At 39.3% G+C, this 17,042-nt stretch overlaps 1 protein-coding gene across 2 annotated transcripts in view; it reads left to right on the plus strand.

Annotated features, from left to right (window-relative positions):
* Positions 1-17,042, plus strand: part of LOC124150009 — a 359,724-nt gene that overhangs the window by 258,589 nt on the left and 84,093 nt on the right. For both annotated transcript variants that reach the window (XM_048393436.1, XM_046521880.2), the window contains exons 125-139: positions 1,156-1,344; positions 1,809-1,923; positions 2,230-2,883; positions 3,183-3,400; positions 3,842-3,934; positions 5,737-6,120; positions 6,269-6,345; positions 6,487-6,550; positions 6,763-6,972; positions 7,892-8,006; positions 8,885-8,993; positions 12,364-12,530; positions 12,853-12,959; positions 13,464-13,607; positions 16,231-16,408. In XM_048393436.1, coding sequence (XP_048249393.1) covers positions 1,156-1,344; positions 1,809-1,923; positions 2,230-2,883; positions 3,183-3,400; positions 3,842-3,934; positions 5,737-6,120; positions 6,269-6,345; positions 6,487-6,550; positions 6,763-6,972; positions 7,892-8,006; positions 8,885-8,993; positions 12,364-12,530; positions 12,853-12,959; positions 13,464-13,607; positions 16,231-16,408 — 2,824 coding nt within the window. The remainder of the gene's footprint in view (positions 1-1,155; positions 1,345-1,808; positions 1,924-2,229; positions 2,884-3,182; positions 3,401-3,841; positions 3,935-5,736; positions 6,121-6,268; positions 6,346-6,486; positions 6,551-6,762; positions 6,973-7,891; positions 8,007-8,884; positions 8,994-12,363; positions 12,531-12,852; positions 12,960-13,463; positions 13,608-16,230; positions 16,409-17,042) is intronic.

Genomic DNA, 17,042 nt, shown 5'->3' on the forward strand with positions numbered 1-17,042 from the left:
TATATAAATTAATAAAACCTTTCACTCTATCATGCTTGAGTGCATGACATTTTTATGCTTGGTGCCAACACAATTAATGTTATATGTTATGATTGTAGTCCAATTGTAGATCGGCTTCATCTTATGGGATGTTCATTTGCTCCTCAAGAACACTCATCAGAAGAGGGCATATACTCAGTAAAACGTTAACCTTATCAACAAACTATCAGTTAATCAAATGATATAAGGCATCTCATGATATTGCTTTGAAAAACAGATTTTGTGATTAATCATATACATTATTTTGATATCAAGTGACTTTTAATTTAGGTGACCGCCTCCGTGATCTAGTGGTAGAACATCTGCCTGGAGAGCCGAAGGTCCGTGGGTTTGATCCCCAACCGCGTCATACCAAAAGACGTTAAAACATGGTACTTGTTACCCTGCCTTGTGCTGGGGCATTAAAGGGCTAAAACACGGACTGATCGGCTCAGAGACAGTATACTGTGTCTGAGTGGGGTATTGTGGCATCAGTCCAGACAAGAACAAGCACACAGACAGACACACGTGTATACACACACACATCACTATACAAATGCAGTAATCTAAGACATGACGTTAAGCCGCATTTCACCTCACCTCACCTGTAATCTAGGTATTTGAGCCCAAGGCCTATCATTATGAAAGTCATGGATCACACACAGTGACTAATGCTTTAACTGCTGTTTTCTAAATTATAACTTTACTTTTACAAACACTGATATATTCATGAGTCGTTTCTCCTTCATACAGTCATAGACAAATCGATGGGTATGAAACAATTTCTCTTAATTAGCAGACATGTCATATAACTAAGTATCCCAATTGCATGGATTGATGTTCATATTGTCAATCATTGGATTGTCTGGTCCAGACTCAATTATTTACAGACCTCCTTCATATTGCTAGAATATTGTTGCTCGCGGCGTTAAACAACAAACAAACATGTCTATTCTTATTTGTTAAGGATGTCAAAGAATCCAGGCATATACAACCCCAGTGAACACAAATCGAAAATGGTTTCTGGTTTTATTACTTCCACTACCTCTTCAGATTCAGTATCAGTTTAATATGATGTCATGCAGTAAGCCATGATGTAGCTGATCCACTAAATGTGTTTGCCATTGTACCCCACAGGATAAAGTGACTACACAACAGGCTGTCTTTGTCAGTCAAGAAGTGATCCGATGCTCCTTGTCCATTGCTGGTTACCTCCACATCTCTGTCAGCAATGATGGTGCTACCACCAGCAACGAGACTCTACTCTACAGGGCATTTGATTCCCTCTGTCAGACATGTGACAATGTGACCAGCTGTCAGGGCAGGGTAGGTGAACACCTTCACCAGATTCCAGTCATCAGTCAGGTTAAGCATAGTCATAATGATAGTGATATTGAAGGAAATGAATTGTCCCTTTATTGTCCCGTGATAGATGAAGAAGAGGGGTTACATATCAATATACGCTGTATTATACAGATATTTCCACATGTGTAGTTATCCACACTTCAGGAATAGTTGTGGTCAAGAAATATGTATTGCTTTATATTGCCATTTTGAACGCTATCACTGAATGTGTATATGTTTACTCTCTTAATGTCCCCTCTCTGTTCTATATGTATGTATATTCTTCTTCTTCTTCTTCTTCTTCTTCTTCTTGTCATTGTTGTTGTTGTTATTGTTATCATTATTTTATTGTGCAGTTGGTAGCCTTGTGGTTTAAACACTAGCTTGTCATGTTGAACTTTTATCAATGACTACAAACTCCAGAAATATGCTGTGTGATTTTCCAGGATGATGTCTGTAAAATTGACTCCAAGTGCTTTGCTGATGGATTCTTCAACCCTGAAAGCCCAGATGAAATGTGCAACCTTATCATCTCTTCAACTGCTTGGACTACAATAAGAGGTATACCTGTTTTGTGGGGCGGTCGGATAGCCTAGTGGTTAAAGCGTTCGCTCATCACTCCGTCGAAGATCTGGGCTTGATTCCTGACATGGGTACAATGTGTGAAGCCCATTTCTGGTGTCGCCCACCATGATATTGCTTCTATTTTGCTAAAAGCGGCGTAAAACCATACTCACTCACTCACTCATTCACCTGTGTGAATACCAAAATGAATATGTTGTTCACAAAAAAGGGAATTATGGTAGCCATACCTTCATATATCGATGAATGTGAAAAGCTGTAGCTGTGCTTTGTTCTTGTTTTCAGTGGACCGTATTGAGGAGCTGAAATTCAGGTGGAAAGGAATCATTGGTAACATTTTGGAAACTTCACTGGGTAACATCACACTCGAAGGAGGCATCACTCTGACCAGAAATAGCCGCAACCGCTTCTCAATGGAGTTGGATGGTGCTTCACAGTTCCTTGACCTGTCTGGTTTGCAGTCCATCAAAGAAAGTTGCGTGTTCTCTCCCAGTCAGTGCAGACTGGGCTTTACCTTCCTCTTCACCATCAAGTTCCTTGAGTTAGAAGACAACACTTACATTGTCACAAATGGTGGCGACCTGCCAGACTCAACAGGCTTTGCTGTGTACTACAAACGAAACCGGCTGTACATTACGGTCAGCACACAGACACAGGAATGGACAGTGTACATCCACAAAAAGGATATTCTCATAAATAGATATCAAGATTATGAAATTTCATGGAATTTACAGCGTGGATTATCCTGTTCCCTTGATGGAAGGCTTATTAGAAAATCAAAGAAGTTCAAAAAGCGTAATGTTGGTAATGTCATACGAAAAGGTTTCTTCTTTGGACGCCCAATTCAAGGAGGCGGAAAATATGCTCGCTGTGTACTGGAGCAGTGGCAGATGGTGTTTGCCACCAAGGAGGTCACAGACAGACTGAACATCCCACTAGGTGAGCTAAACATGGGCATATGCAGGTAGGAAGGGAATTACGCTGACAAGGCACATTGCAGCTGGATGATGGATATGTTCTAAAACATTTAATGTGTGCAGTATGTAGGAAAGTGCAGTATCTCACATCTCTTTTCTGCTATGCTTCCATCAGTCTAATAAGATGAATGACACATGAAAGAGTAATGCTGCAACATCAGTGCATCCTAATTATGACTTAAGCATTTATAACATTGTCAGGCACATTATACTGACATACACAGAGTTTCCCCTTCAACTTACTTGTACTTTGTGTTTCAGGCTACCCTAAGCTTCCTTCACCACCGACTGTAGTCACAGAGACGACAGAGGCTGGAGCTCACTTCATGTGCCAGTTCTCATTAGTGAAAGGAGTCAGTGTAAAATATGCTGTGGCATATTATGTGGATGAAGAGCAACTTCTCAGTGAAACTGTCTCCACAGATGTTATTCCAGCCCTCAATCAGACCATCTACCCTAATGTCAGACTTGGAAGTCAGGTACTTATGCCATACAATCAAACTAATAGGTGTCAGTTTGAAAAATTAAAGTATAATTATCAAACAAGTCAATCATTTTATCTTTTCTGATAGATAGAGAAGTTCAAAAGGTGTGTTGAGGCATACCCACATACGGTACGCTCTAAAACTTCATTGTGACAAAATTGACATGCTCTAAGAGAATTTCTGGAAAGAACCATGTTTGCACTTGGAAACAGAGCACCACAGGTGTGGTGGAGCAACATGCCAAGGAAGGTTTTTAGAATGGTATGATATTTCCTGTAAGGCATATTTCTTTGCCTGTGAAAGTGAAGCTGCATATCTAAGAGAAGAAATATGATGATTATAGAGCTTGGATAGGAAATTGCAGACCTCTTAAACACTCCATACCAAACTTTTGAATTGCTGCCTTTCATGCAGCTTGTGTATTGTGTATTTCAGCTGTACTGTGAGGTGACTGTGTGTCTGAGTGTTGATTGCGAGGGGACTCGAGGCGAGGTGACCCGGAGTCCAGTCATCACACTAGGCATTCAGGTAATCTCACACCCGACTTGTTACTCTTTCTTTTACAAGTATATACTTACATCTAGTGATGTCAAAGGCTAGGCTAACAGCCTACTGTTTTTTCCTATCAATGCCAACAGAGCAATTATTAATGAGATGATTTGAAATATGAAGTGAAGTTGTTCAAAGTGTTGAGCAAACCTTTTCCCTTTGTGTGAGTTCATTGGAGTATGAAGCTTCATAGAGAGAGGGCAAAAGTGTATGAACGTCTGACTTTGTGACGACGTTCATACAATATTATGCTTGGCCCTCACTCTATGAAGGTTCATACGCCAATGAACTCACACAAATTTAAAGTCAATTCTTATAATTTTTTAGCACAATTTTGTACCTCAAGGATGTAGGCCCAGATATATATCCAAGTTTGTTTAGTACGTGTGACTTCAGGTTTACACTGACTGCCATACAACAACCTGCTGTATCGCAGAATAAAATAGTTCCTCAAAACGAGATGTGACATGATTCTATGTATGTACAACTTGCTCTTCAGAAATATCGGACACAACACATATACTGAAAACATGGAATTTTTTGCGACCGTTTTATTATTGCGAGTTTTGAGAACGAGACTCAATCGCAAAAATTAAAAACGCAAAAATAAGTATAAATAATACATACATACTTTCTTCCTTGCAACACGTCATCAAATGTTGAAATCATCAACCAGAACCACAAGTTACTCAATAAGTTAAAAACACAAATGAATGCAGAATGGTCAACCAATACATCACAAATGACAGTGTAAACAGACCAATTAGTGTCACTGTTACCTCACAGTAATCCTGCCTTCTTCCAACCTTGCTTGATTGCGTCAGTGTCCTTTGCAATTTTGTCCACACAGGAAACAAGCCGTTACGTTACGTATCTCCACATTGTCACAATTTGTGACGAACTTTCATTAAAATACTTCTTATATAGTTTGCATTCAAACTCAGTCATGACACTGAGTTGAGTCAATTATCTCATTTGATAATCTCAACGAGGCAACTCGCAAAAATATCTCGTCGCAGTATTGTCTTTGGTGTGGTATTCGCAATATTTTAACGGTGCAGAAATAAAGCTGTTTACAGTATTCAAATAATATCCTTATTAGGCAAGAAAGGTCTGTTTAGAACTAGAACAGTGCATTGTAATACATTTACCTTAAGTACAAGATCTCAAAATGGCCGACACGATAAATGTGATGGGAGAGATTTTGGAAGTTGTTAAATGAGCCTGTGGCAGTTACATGTTTTAGTCAATACTGATTGATTAGCCGATGACTGAAAGGTGATTAATGATGTGTCAAATAGGCACTAAGGTAAATCGGTCAAGACACGGATTGAGTTGCAACTGCAACAGTTTGGATGTCTGTTTCTTCATTTTGTTCACAAGCATAGTTGTAGCGAGGGTATTCATAAACGATCATGCAGTCAAATCTAACTCTCTGATGTTTCTCAATGTAAATGAAAATGCTCAAGATTAAAGGGTCGAAATGCAAGGGAATTCCCAGGGGTCCCCTAAGAATGTGGAAGTAGTCCATCAGTGTTTAAGTAATTTCAAGAACAAGGTCTTATGAAAAACATATGAACGTCAATTTCATGGTCATGTGACTGATCTCTTGTCCAATTGAAAATCTATATATCGTGTAAACTTCCAAATAAAAGATTACTGACATGTGTATCATGTCATTGTATATAGCAGCAAAAGCTATGTGATTAATTTATCATCCAGTGACACATCTAAGTGAGCTACAGTGTATATTACTGCTGTCGTGTGTTCTATGACTTCAGATTCTGACTGAGTCACTGACTATCATGGAAGGATCCATGGGCCACATTGATGTCCGAACAACCATTCCCCCTTCCTTCTTCTGCCCAGCATCTGAGAGAACAACATGTGAGGTGAAGCTTCATGCCAGAATCCGTGCCAGCAAGGAGAAGAAGTGTCCTGACAAGTCAGTCATCCCACAAGCTGTGTTGTCGTGGCAGCAAAGGGAGGTGACTCCATTCTGTGGGCTGTTAGTGCTGGAAGAGAATTGGCAAAAAAATCACAGAATTGATGTAAAGGGTGTCATTGATGGTGTCAAAGACAAGGACCAAGTACGTTCTGTCAGTGTGTGGGCCACGGTAACATCCAAGACATACTCCAACACACTTCAGCTTGGAAATATCAAGGTGATTGATGAGCTGTTTGTTTATTGTGTTTATTGCTCATGAATGATGTCTGATACATTCATTTATATATCATCTCTTTAATGATTTTTGTAATGATTGGTGCTACTGATGCATACAATGCACACTGATGCTATATTTGTCCTTACAGATGACTGTGAAAGACATGGATGACAACTCTATATGTATGTCAGTCAACGATCCTCATATCTACACCTTTGACAACCTGTGAGTTGATATAACAAGACTGTATCTGATGCTGTGTGAGTGTGTCTGTGTATGTGTCTCAGTGTGTCTCTTTGTGTTACATGGTGTTATAATTGTGTGTGGAGATCTCTGGCAACTTACATCTGATATTTCACATTCCAGGAAGTATAACAATTTCTTCGAGGGTGAATTTGTGTTTGCCAACATCATTGACTCTGGTATCAAGGTAAGAATACTTTATACATGTCTTATTGGGTCTGATACAGACACATTTCTGATATGATTAGATGTGATCTTTGACATCTGTGTACCTTAAGCTTTCCATGTGCACATTGAATGGATATTGGTTAACGACAGTAATGTGTGATACATGTATACATTATGTTTGCGTGCCGCGTTGTGGGTTGTATGTTTCATGCTTTGTTCCCGATGCTCCAGATCCACACCTTCTACCGCAGCTGCAACAAGCGAGCATCATGTAACTGTGCCGTGGCTGTGAAGGTGGATGATGATGTCATCTTGCTAGATAAATGTGGAGCTCAGCGTGGTTCAGAGGGAAAGGGCTACCCAATGACAGTCAAAATCTACAAAAATGGGAATCTTACGCCAGGACTTTTTATATACAAGAGAAAGAATGAACAGTATAACGTGAGTGTCTTAATGTTTCCATACCATGGACACAGAGTTCTTCATATGCAAATATTGTAAAGGCATTGTTATATATTCAATCTTAGCAGTATTGCCCTGGTGTCTATTGATGTATAGAATCTCTGAATACTCAGAGGATAGATATAATGGCATTATGTGTGATTGGAACTTTATCAAAGTTATTATTTACATGAAATATTGCATATAGAATTGGAGATCCATGACAGGATGTTAATATTTGATTCATAATATTCAGTTTTCTCTTAGATTCAGTATTAATGTACTTAACATTTGCTTCATGTCCACAGGAATTATCCAAACTCACCATTATTTACACCAACTATGATCAGATTTATGTTAGAGATGCAATGTTTCCCTGATATATTCAGTGATGATGGTAGGTATTGTTTCAAGAGAATTACCCAAAAATGTGTGCACATCTGATTGCTATTTCCAACTTATGTTACAAGATAATTACACGCGGTAAATTTAATCTCAGCATATAAAACAGGAGAATACAGCAAATAAATGCAACTGAAGTTATAAATCTTGGTACCCCATCATGTTTAGTGATGTTTTATCGTAAATTTCATATTATTATTGACCAAGTTTGTGAACAGCAAAAGAAGCATACAAACGCCTACTACGGCCATGATCATGACACGAGATGTGCAGTAAAGGGAAGTGATACTTTCAGTATTGCAGCATTTCTTTGTCTTGTGTCTTGTGTTTGAGACAGAATATTTACATGTTAATATTTTTCAAAATGGAAGTAAAAGCGAAAAGTGTGGTAGACTGTATGATAATATTTTGGTGCCTGAGAACCAAGACTATATTTGTTAACCTTATCATGCCAGTGTTTGTGTTTGATATGTTGCTGTGTGTGAATGTTGTACAATGTTTGATGGTGTCTTGTCAGGTGTACCTGCCTAATGGCTTCCTGCTGAAGGTGAAGGTGCAGAAGCGGGGCCGCAGTAGGAACTTCATCAATGTATATCTTACTGCATCTGCTGCTGGCTTTAACAAAACTGAAGGTACACAACTGCAGCCATGTATCTATCACACAATAACTTCAGACACATCAAAAACCTAAAACTGAAATGTTTGGAATGCATATTATCTATAATGATCACCTCAAGGCCTCTTTTGTTTCCCAAATGCAGGATCAGTGCTCACAATAGAAAATAGAAAATAACATTTATGAACTGTTTGAAGTGATTTCTGAAAATATTTTTGAATGAAATAAACAAGAATTGAAAAAGTGTTATGAGGATTAGTTAAAAGAAAACTTGGATTCTAAATGGACCTACTTTGAATTTTTTTTCATCACTCAGAATATTTCAGAAGACAGCCCTCCAAATCTTAATTTTATTCTGCAGATGTTATGTATTTGCATTGTGGATCCATAAACTAATTAAAACACGTGCCTAACAGAACATGATAATGTGGCATGTATTGCACAGATATTATGAGGATGAAAGATGATGAACACACCACTCTGGTGTTGGCACCGGATATACAAACAACCTTTGTCCTTCTGAATGTGCATCATTCCATTATGTTGCATTGCTGGATAACATCTTCGACCATTTTAAAATTTCGTTATTCATGTAAATCGAAACAAGATGTTGCAGCAGCACTCCACAGGCATTAAAGAAAAATTGCATGAAGTTTAAATTATCTTCATTAAAGAATCTCAGGGCTCCTTTCAGTATTTAGAACAAGTACTTTGTAATGTCCAATTCAGGAGATAGTTAAAATAACTTCATCACACCTTTCACATATAATGAGTTCTTGTAGTTATATATTTTGGCCATTTACATTGAAACAAAGCCTGCCTTCCTATTGTCTTAGATATGCATTGTTAAGACTGTGGACTGTGACTCTGTTTTATATACTCATGTCATTCCAGGCTTATGTGGTGTATATGATGGCAACAAGAAAAATGATCTTCTCAAAATTGATGGTGTCATTTCTGATGAAACGGACAAAGAGCCAAAGAACTTTTCACAAAGTTGGAGGTAAAACCTACTAATTGTTTCAATGGTTCATTCAAGCATAATGCATGAGAATAATGTTATGTTTACTTTCACTTTGGCAACCCTCACATGTATTGTGATTCCTAGCTGTGGATGCAGATTCTTGTGAGATTTTTGTTCTGCTTTATAAGATACAGACCAAGCATCCCCAAGCTTTCCAATGAGCTGGCAGCTGGCTCTTTTCCTTGCTACTAAGGTACACTGGTCCAGCATCTGCCATAACCAGTCTGAAACATCCCTCTGCCCAGTTCGTCCCCGGGGAATATCTGGCCTAGGCAAGTTCTTCCTCAGGGAAGTAATAGCCTGGGCCGAACCTCACCCCCTCCAGTTGATTTGGGCAAGGTTCAGCCTTGGACAGGTATTTCCCCTCTCTTTAACTCCAACCTAGGCCAAGTGTATTGGTACATTTCCCTTTTCATATTTAATGTAATATTCATTTCAAACATTTTAGATATTCTTCCACTTTCACATACTGAAGTAGTCACATACAGATTAAGTTTTCAAAGATTTTATTCCCTCCCTCCCTGGATTTATGCCTAACGCCCAAACATGAAGTTTCCCAACCACAACAAACTCACACAACTCACATCGGGGCCAGATTTCTCCTCTACGAGGGTATATCTGCCCTCCAGAGGATCATTTTACAAAGGCTCTAATGATGCTCCACACCGTACAGGATCAACCAACTCAATGGATCAGAAAGTGGATGTCTCTCCCTTCAACCGCTTGCCCTGGACTCCCGGGTACTCCTGCCCCTCTATCTCCTTCATGACCTGCCCTGGTGGACTGAAGTGATCATGTCATGTCAGGGATTCCCCTTCACCACATCACAACCTCTTTGTGGACGCCTCGGACTCAGGTTGGGGAGCCCATATGGATGATATCTAGACATAGGGCTTATGGACCGAGAGAGAGTAGGATCTCCATATCAACTGCAGGGAGATGAACGCGTTCTTATACGCTCACAAGAATTAGTAGGATCGTCTTCTCAACTCATCCATCCTGATAGCCACAGACAGGGAAGGGTCTCTTCGCTTACGCATTCCCTCCATGTTCTCTCCTAGACAAAGTGCTTCAGAAGCTCATCCTCAACGCTCCAGTCTGGAGGAGCAGGACCTGTTTTACCAGTCACTTATCTCTATTGGTGGACAATCCTCTCTGCCTTCCACTTCACAGAGATCTTCTGCGCCAGCCCAAGTAGGACATGTTCTATGCCTCTCTTCCCAGACTCTGTCTCACCACCTGGAAAGTATCTTGCAGAAGATGCAGGCCTCCAGGTTCTCTGAATCTGACTCTTCAGTTGTGGCAACATCATGGAGACCTTCCTCCTCACTCATTTATGACAACTGTTCAATGACAATTTCATCCAGTGTATGATGGCTACTGTATGTTATGTTTACAGTGTGTCAGAGGATGATTCCTTGTATGATGGATACTGTATGTTATGTTTACAGGGTGTCAGAGGAAGATTCCTTGTATGATGGCTACTGTATGTTATGTTTTCAGGTGTCAGAGGCGGATTCCTTGTATGATGGATACTGTATGTTATGTTTTCAGGGTGTCAGAGGATGATTCCTTGTATGATGGCTTCTGTATGTTATGTTTACAGGGTGTCAGAGGCGGATTCCTTGTATGATGGCTACTGTATGTTATGTTTTCAGGGTGTCAGAGGATGATTCCTTGTTATGTTTTCAGGGTGTCAGAGGAAGATTCCTTGTATGATGGCTACTGTATGTTATGTTATCAGGGTGTCAGAGGACGATTCCTTGTATGATGGCTACTGTATGTTATGTTTTCAAGGTGTTAGAGGAAGATTCCTTGTATGATGGCTACTGTATGTTATGTTTACAGGGTGTCAGGGGAAGATTCCTTGTATGATGGCTACTGTATGTTATGTTTTCAGGGTGTCAGAGGAAGATTCCTTGTATGATGGCTACTGTATGTTATGTTTTCAGGGTGTCAGAGGAAGATTCCTTGTATATGATGGCTACTGTATGTTATGTTTTCAGGGTGTCAAAGGAAGATTTCCTTGTATGATGGCTACTGTATGTTGTGTTTCAGCATGTCAGAGGAAGATTCCTTGTATATGATGGATACTGTATGTTATGTTTTCAGGGTGTCAGAGGAAGATTCCTTGTATGATGACTACTGTATGTTATGTTTTCAGGTGTCAGAGGATGATTCTTTGTATGATGGCTACTGTATGTTATGTTTTCAGGGTGTCAGAGGAAGATTCCTTGTATGATGGCTACTGTATGTTATGTTATCAGGGTGTCAGAGGATGATTCCTTGTTATGTTTTCAGAGTGTCAGAGGAAGATTCCTTGTATGATGGCTACTGTATGTTAAGTTTTCAGGGTGTCAGAGGACGATTCCTTGTATGATGGCTACTGTATGTTATGTTTTCAAGGTGTTAGAGGAAGATTCCTTGTATGATGGCTACTGTATGTTATGTTTTCAAGGTGTTAGAGGAAGATTCCTTGTATGATGGCTACTGTATGTTATGTTTTCAGGGTGTCAGAGGAAGATTCCTTGTATGATGGCTACTGTATGTTATGTTTTCAGGGTGTCAGAGGAAGATTCCTTGTATATGATGGCTACTGTATGTTATGTTTTCAGGGTGTCAGAGGAAGATTTCCTTGTATGATGGCTACTGTATGTTGTGTTTCAGCATGTCAGAGGAAGATTCCTTGTATATGATGGCTACTGTATGTTAAGTTTTCAAGGTGTTAGAGGAAGATTCCTTGTATGATGGCTACTGTATGTTATGTTTTCAAGGTGTTAGAGGAAGATTCCTTGTATGATGGCTACTGTATGTTATGTTTTCAAGGTGTTAGAGGAAGATTCCTTGTATGATGGCTACTGTATGTTAAGTTTTCAGGGTGTCAGAGGAAGATTCCTTGTATATGATGGCTACTGTATGTTAAGTTTTCAGGCTCTCAGAGGAAGATTTCCTTGTATGATGGCTACTGTATGTTATGTTTTCAGGGTGTCAGAGGAAGAGTCCCTATATGATGGCTACTGTATGTTATGTTTCAGCATGTCAGAGGAAGATTCCTTGTATGATGGCTACTGTATGTTATGTTTTCAGGGTGTCAGAGGAAGATTTCCTTGTATGATGGCTACTGTATGTTATGTTTTCAGGGTGTCAGAGGAAGATTCCCTATATGATGGCTAGTGTATGTTATGTTTTCAGGGTGTCAGAGGAAGATTTCCTTGTATGATGGCTACTGTATGTTATGTTTTCAGGGTGTCAGAGGAAGAGTCCCTATATGATGGCTACTGTATGTTATGTTTTCAAGTTGTCAGAGGAAGATTCCCTATATAATGGCAACTGTATGTTATGTTTTCAGGGTGTCAGAGGCGGATTCCTTGTATGATGGCTACTGTGGTGCATTATCAGAGGGGTCATCCCAGGTGTATTGTGATTGTATGTTTGGGGAAGATAATGTGTGTGGAATCGGAAAGGATATCTTCTCGTGTGACCAGGATCATGGCGGTCGAGGAAACAAGAAGAAGGGTCAGTTGTTACTAAGTTATAATAAACATGTATCACAATAGCTGCTTCATATCCCTGATCACATTTCAGATACTATTGTTAAAGTATAAACAACTAAAGCATTTTCAAAACTTACGATCAAAACACTTATTTATTTCCCTCCAAAAACATGTAATGCATATCAAAGAATTTATGTATTTCTTTTTAAGAGAGGACTAGTTTCAGTTGTGACTGCTGTACATTGACTTCATTCAGATTGACCAATACCAAGCCAGTGTGGTGGAGATGCTGCTGAAAGTGTTTCCCGTGTAGATTGTGTTTGTTGACTGTGATCTGTTTGTAGGGAAGGACATAACACAAGGTCTTCTAGAAGAAGCTGTTCCTCCCCTCAAGTGTACCTCCAGTGAACCAAGAGTCACCTTCCAGTTTAACATTACATACGTACATCAGGTAATGATCCTCCTTAGTGAGTTGAAGCCTTGTGACCAGATTCAGGCATGGGGACCACGAAACGACATTGGAAATCAAAAGTAAAACGACTGATTGCTGCATTTATTAAATTGTATATTTGTAAAGGTTTATATATTTGAAGGCAGGTATAAAATTATACCATCAAACAAATTTGTGTCTAAAATGTGGTCAAGTAATATGTGGTAATTATTTTCCTAATTTCACAATCACCATGATGAGATCCTCTACATTGAAAATTAAAAAATTGTTCGTTACTTAGCCATGTGGGGATTTGTTATTGTAAAATTCAATATCCAGTTAATGTATGGTTTGTGCCATAAAATGTTACATTTAAGAGAGCTTTCGGGTTATTTCCTTTTTGGTCTTTGCATGGCCACATACATCATGATAAAACTACGTTTTCAACATAAATACCGTGAAACTACTGATTATTTGAATGTTGATACGTTTGATTCTACTGACCAAGTGTTGTTATGTTTTCAGTTCATTGATTTTGGCATCACAGAAATCGAGGCTCAGGATTTCTGTAGGTCACAAGTGCAAATATCTCAGTCAGCTCGGACGTGCAAGGGCATCATAGAGACAAACTTTGATCTAGCTATAGATTTCTGTGTAGAAGATCTGCTGGTGAGTTTCAACATTGTATAAAGCAATGTGTACCAGTGTCTTTTATTTTTTTTCAGATGATATTGGGAATAATTAGGGAATTGTCTGATGGTGTTCGAATCCCAGTAATTGGAAATATTGATTGAACAGGCTATGCAGGTATGACAGGTGGAGGTAGAGATAGGGGTAAGTAACAACTTGCCAGAGAAACATTCATTGGTAATGTTTGTAGAGACATTTCAGTGAAGATGCAGGTTATTACAATGTTTATTAACCGCTTGGTTTTATACAACACCCCTGTGTTTTTATATACTGCCAGCTATTTTAAGTATGGACATTGTTATGAACTTAAACCAACACAGAGATCAAAGTTATGACATCATTTCTTGTTCATGAGTTAAGTTTTGAAAACAACAGGCAATCAAGAATGACTAGTATTAATGTGGAAGTTTAACAAATGGTTTTCAAATATCATAAAATAGAGATAGAGTGGTAGAGAAAAATTGTGTGGGGATCTGACAGATGGTTAGAGACAGGTTTTGTCTTCTAGATTCTGACAGACAGATGGAGAAATGTTGTGTGAGTATCTGGTGGACAGACAGAAGGTAGAGAAATGTTGTTTGAGGGTCTGATGGACAGGGAGAGAAATGTTGTTTGAGGGTCTGATGGACAGGGAGAGAAATGTTGTTTGAGGGTCTGATGGACAGGGAGAGAAATGTTGTTTGAGGGTCTGATGGACAGGGAGAGAAATGTTGTTTGAGGGTCTGATGGACAGGGAGAGAAAATGTTGTGTTCTTGCTTCTTACGGACAGGTAGAGAAATGATGTGTGAAGATCTAGTTTTCAAATATCAGAGAATAGAGATAGAGTGGTAGAGAAATATTGTGTGGGGATCTGACAGATGGTTAGAGACAGGTTTTGTCTTCTAGATTCTGACAGACAGATGGAGAATTGTTGTGTGAGTATCTCGTGGACAGACAGAAATATTGTGTGAGGATCTGGTGGAGTGTGAATGTCTGATGGACAGGTAGAGAAATGTTGTGTGAGTGTCTGATGGACAGGTATAGAGAAATGTTGTGTGAGTGTCTGACAGGAAGAGAAATATTGTGTAGGTGTCTGATGGACAGACAGAGAAATGTTGTGTGAGTGTCTGACAGGAAGAGAAATGTTGTGTGAGTGTCTGATGGACAGACAGAGAAATGTTGTGTGAATGTCTGATGGACAGGTATAGAGAAATGTTGTGTGAGTGTCTGACAGGAAGAGAAATATTGTGTGAGTGTCTGATGGACAGGTATAGAGAAATGTTGTGTGAGTGTCTGACAGGAAGAGAAATATTGTGTAGGTGTCTGATGGACAGACAGAGAAATGTTGTGTGAGTGTCTGACAGGAAGAGAAATGTTGTGTGAGTGTCTGATGGACAGACAGAGAAATGTTGTGTGAATGTCTGATGGACAGGTATAGAGAAATGTTGTGTGAGTGTCTGACAGGAAGAGAAATATTGTGTGAGTGTCTGATGGACAGGTATAGAGAAATGTTGTGTGAGTGTCTGACAGGAAGAGAAATATTGTGTGAGTGTCTGATGGACAGGTAGAGAGAAATGTTGTGTGAGTGTCTGATGGACAGACAGAGAAATGTTGTGTGAGTGTCTGACAAGAAGAGAAATGTTGTGTGAGTGTCTGATGGACAGACAGAGAAATGTTGTGTGAGTGTCTGACAGGAAGAGAAATGTTGTGTGAGTGTCTGACAGGAAGAGAAATGTAGTGTGAGTGTCTGATTGACAGACAGAGAAATGTTGTGTGAGTGTCTGACAGGAAGAGAAATGTTGTGTGAGTGTCTGATGGACAGACAGAGAAATGTTGTGTGAGTGTCTGACAGGAAGAGAAATGTAGTGTGAGTGTCTGATGGACAGGTAGAGAGAAATGATGTGTGAGTGTCTGACAGGAAGAGAAATTTTGTGTGAGTGTCTGACAGGCAGGAAGTGTAATATTGTGTTCTTTCTTCTTACTAATAGGTAGAGAAATATTGCATTTTTGCTTCTTACGGACAGGTAGAGAATGTAGTGTGAGGGTCTGACGGACAGGTAGAGAAATGTTGTGTGAGGGTCTGACAGGAAGAGAAATATTGTGTGAGTGTCTGATGGACAGGTAGAGAAATGTTGTGTGAGGGTCTGACAGATATGTTGTTTCATGCATCTGAGGGAAAAGGTGGGGAAATGTTGCATCTCGCTTAAGATAGACAGGTAGAGAAAGGTTGTGATGTGGGTCTGAAGGACGGGTAGATAAAGATTGTGTTGTGTTGTGTTGAAAGGTTTCCTGATTGAAAAAAACCCTATTTCATCCACCTGGAAATGTTATAGAACAAAATTGACTTTCCTTATCTAATAAGCAGCAAGACCATAATTCTGTGGATTTTTGATTGTAAACATTATTGTCAAGCAATATGATAACATTTTTTTTTTCATGGGACATATGGATTAACAGGCATGACACACAAGTGTTGTATTTATCTTATCGGTGCACCAGAACAATATTGATCTGGTCAAATACAGGTTGAAATATTCCTTGTCATGAGATTTTATCTTATTTTTGCTTTTAAATTATTAAATGAATGTTTATTATAGTTGGGCAATATATATTGTGTATCAGATAACTGGAAACTTTACATGGATGGAGGTGTCTCGGGAGAACATTAAGGAGCTGTGTGCAATTGCCATAGAGAGGAACACAGAGCTGTGGCTAGAGATTGATGGAGAAACACAACTGCCTGCTGTCATTGATGCCATATGTCCTAATGAATGTAGTAACAATGGCAACTGCAGCCTAGGTAACCCAGCCAAACTTCCCTATTTCTTTACATCTTCTTGTCCAGTTATTGTATTGTGATATTCTACAGACTGTCAGTTGATGTGGGTGTGCGGGTGTGTGTTTGTGTCAAATATATACCAGTATGCAAAGATGTTTGATGTTGGTATTCAGTTGTTTTTTGTATGTTCCCATTCATTTTCTTACATACCTGGGCCCACTTGCACAAAGCGATCTTAGCGCTAAGATGATCGTAACTCCAATGCTTTAACATAGGCTTACAATAGTTGTAGCGCTAAGATCGCTTTGTGCTTGTGGGCCCTGTAGGAGAGAAACCCAATTGAGATAACCGGTAACAAACATGTGTGAGACCCAATTGCAGGTCCGTGACTGGCTACTCCATGCTGATGACGTAGGGTCAGATTATCATGACCTACTTTCCTGATTACAATTCATTGAAAAGTTTCTTGTACTTCAGTCAATTACACCTTCATCTGTGTCGAAAAGTTATGGTTTTAGGGTATTTTAATGATGTTCTTTGATCTTAAATTGTTTGCATTATAATCATCGCCTTGATAATCCACAGATACATTTTTGTAGAGGCTCACACCCGGTATTGGTATTGAGCAGTAAGCCAAGTGTCACTGATGACTGTT

The sequence above is a fragment of the Haliotis rufescens genome, unplaced genomic scaffold, assembly GCF_023055435.1.
Source record: "Haliotis rufescens isolate VD_foot unplaced genomic scaffold, xgHalRufe1.0.p SCAF_12, whole genome shotgun sequence".
Taxonomy (NCBI): Eukaryota; Metazoa; Mollusca; class Gastropoda; order Lepetellida; family Haliotidae; genus Haliotis; species Haliotis rufescens.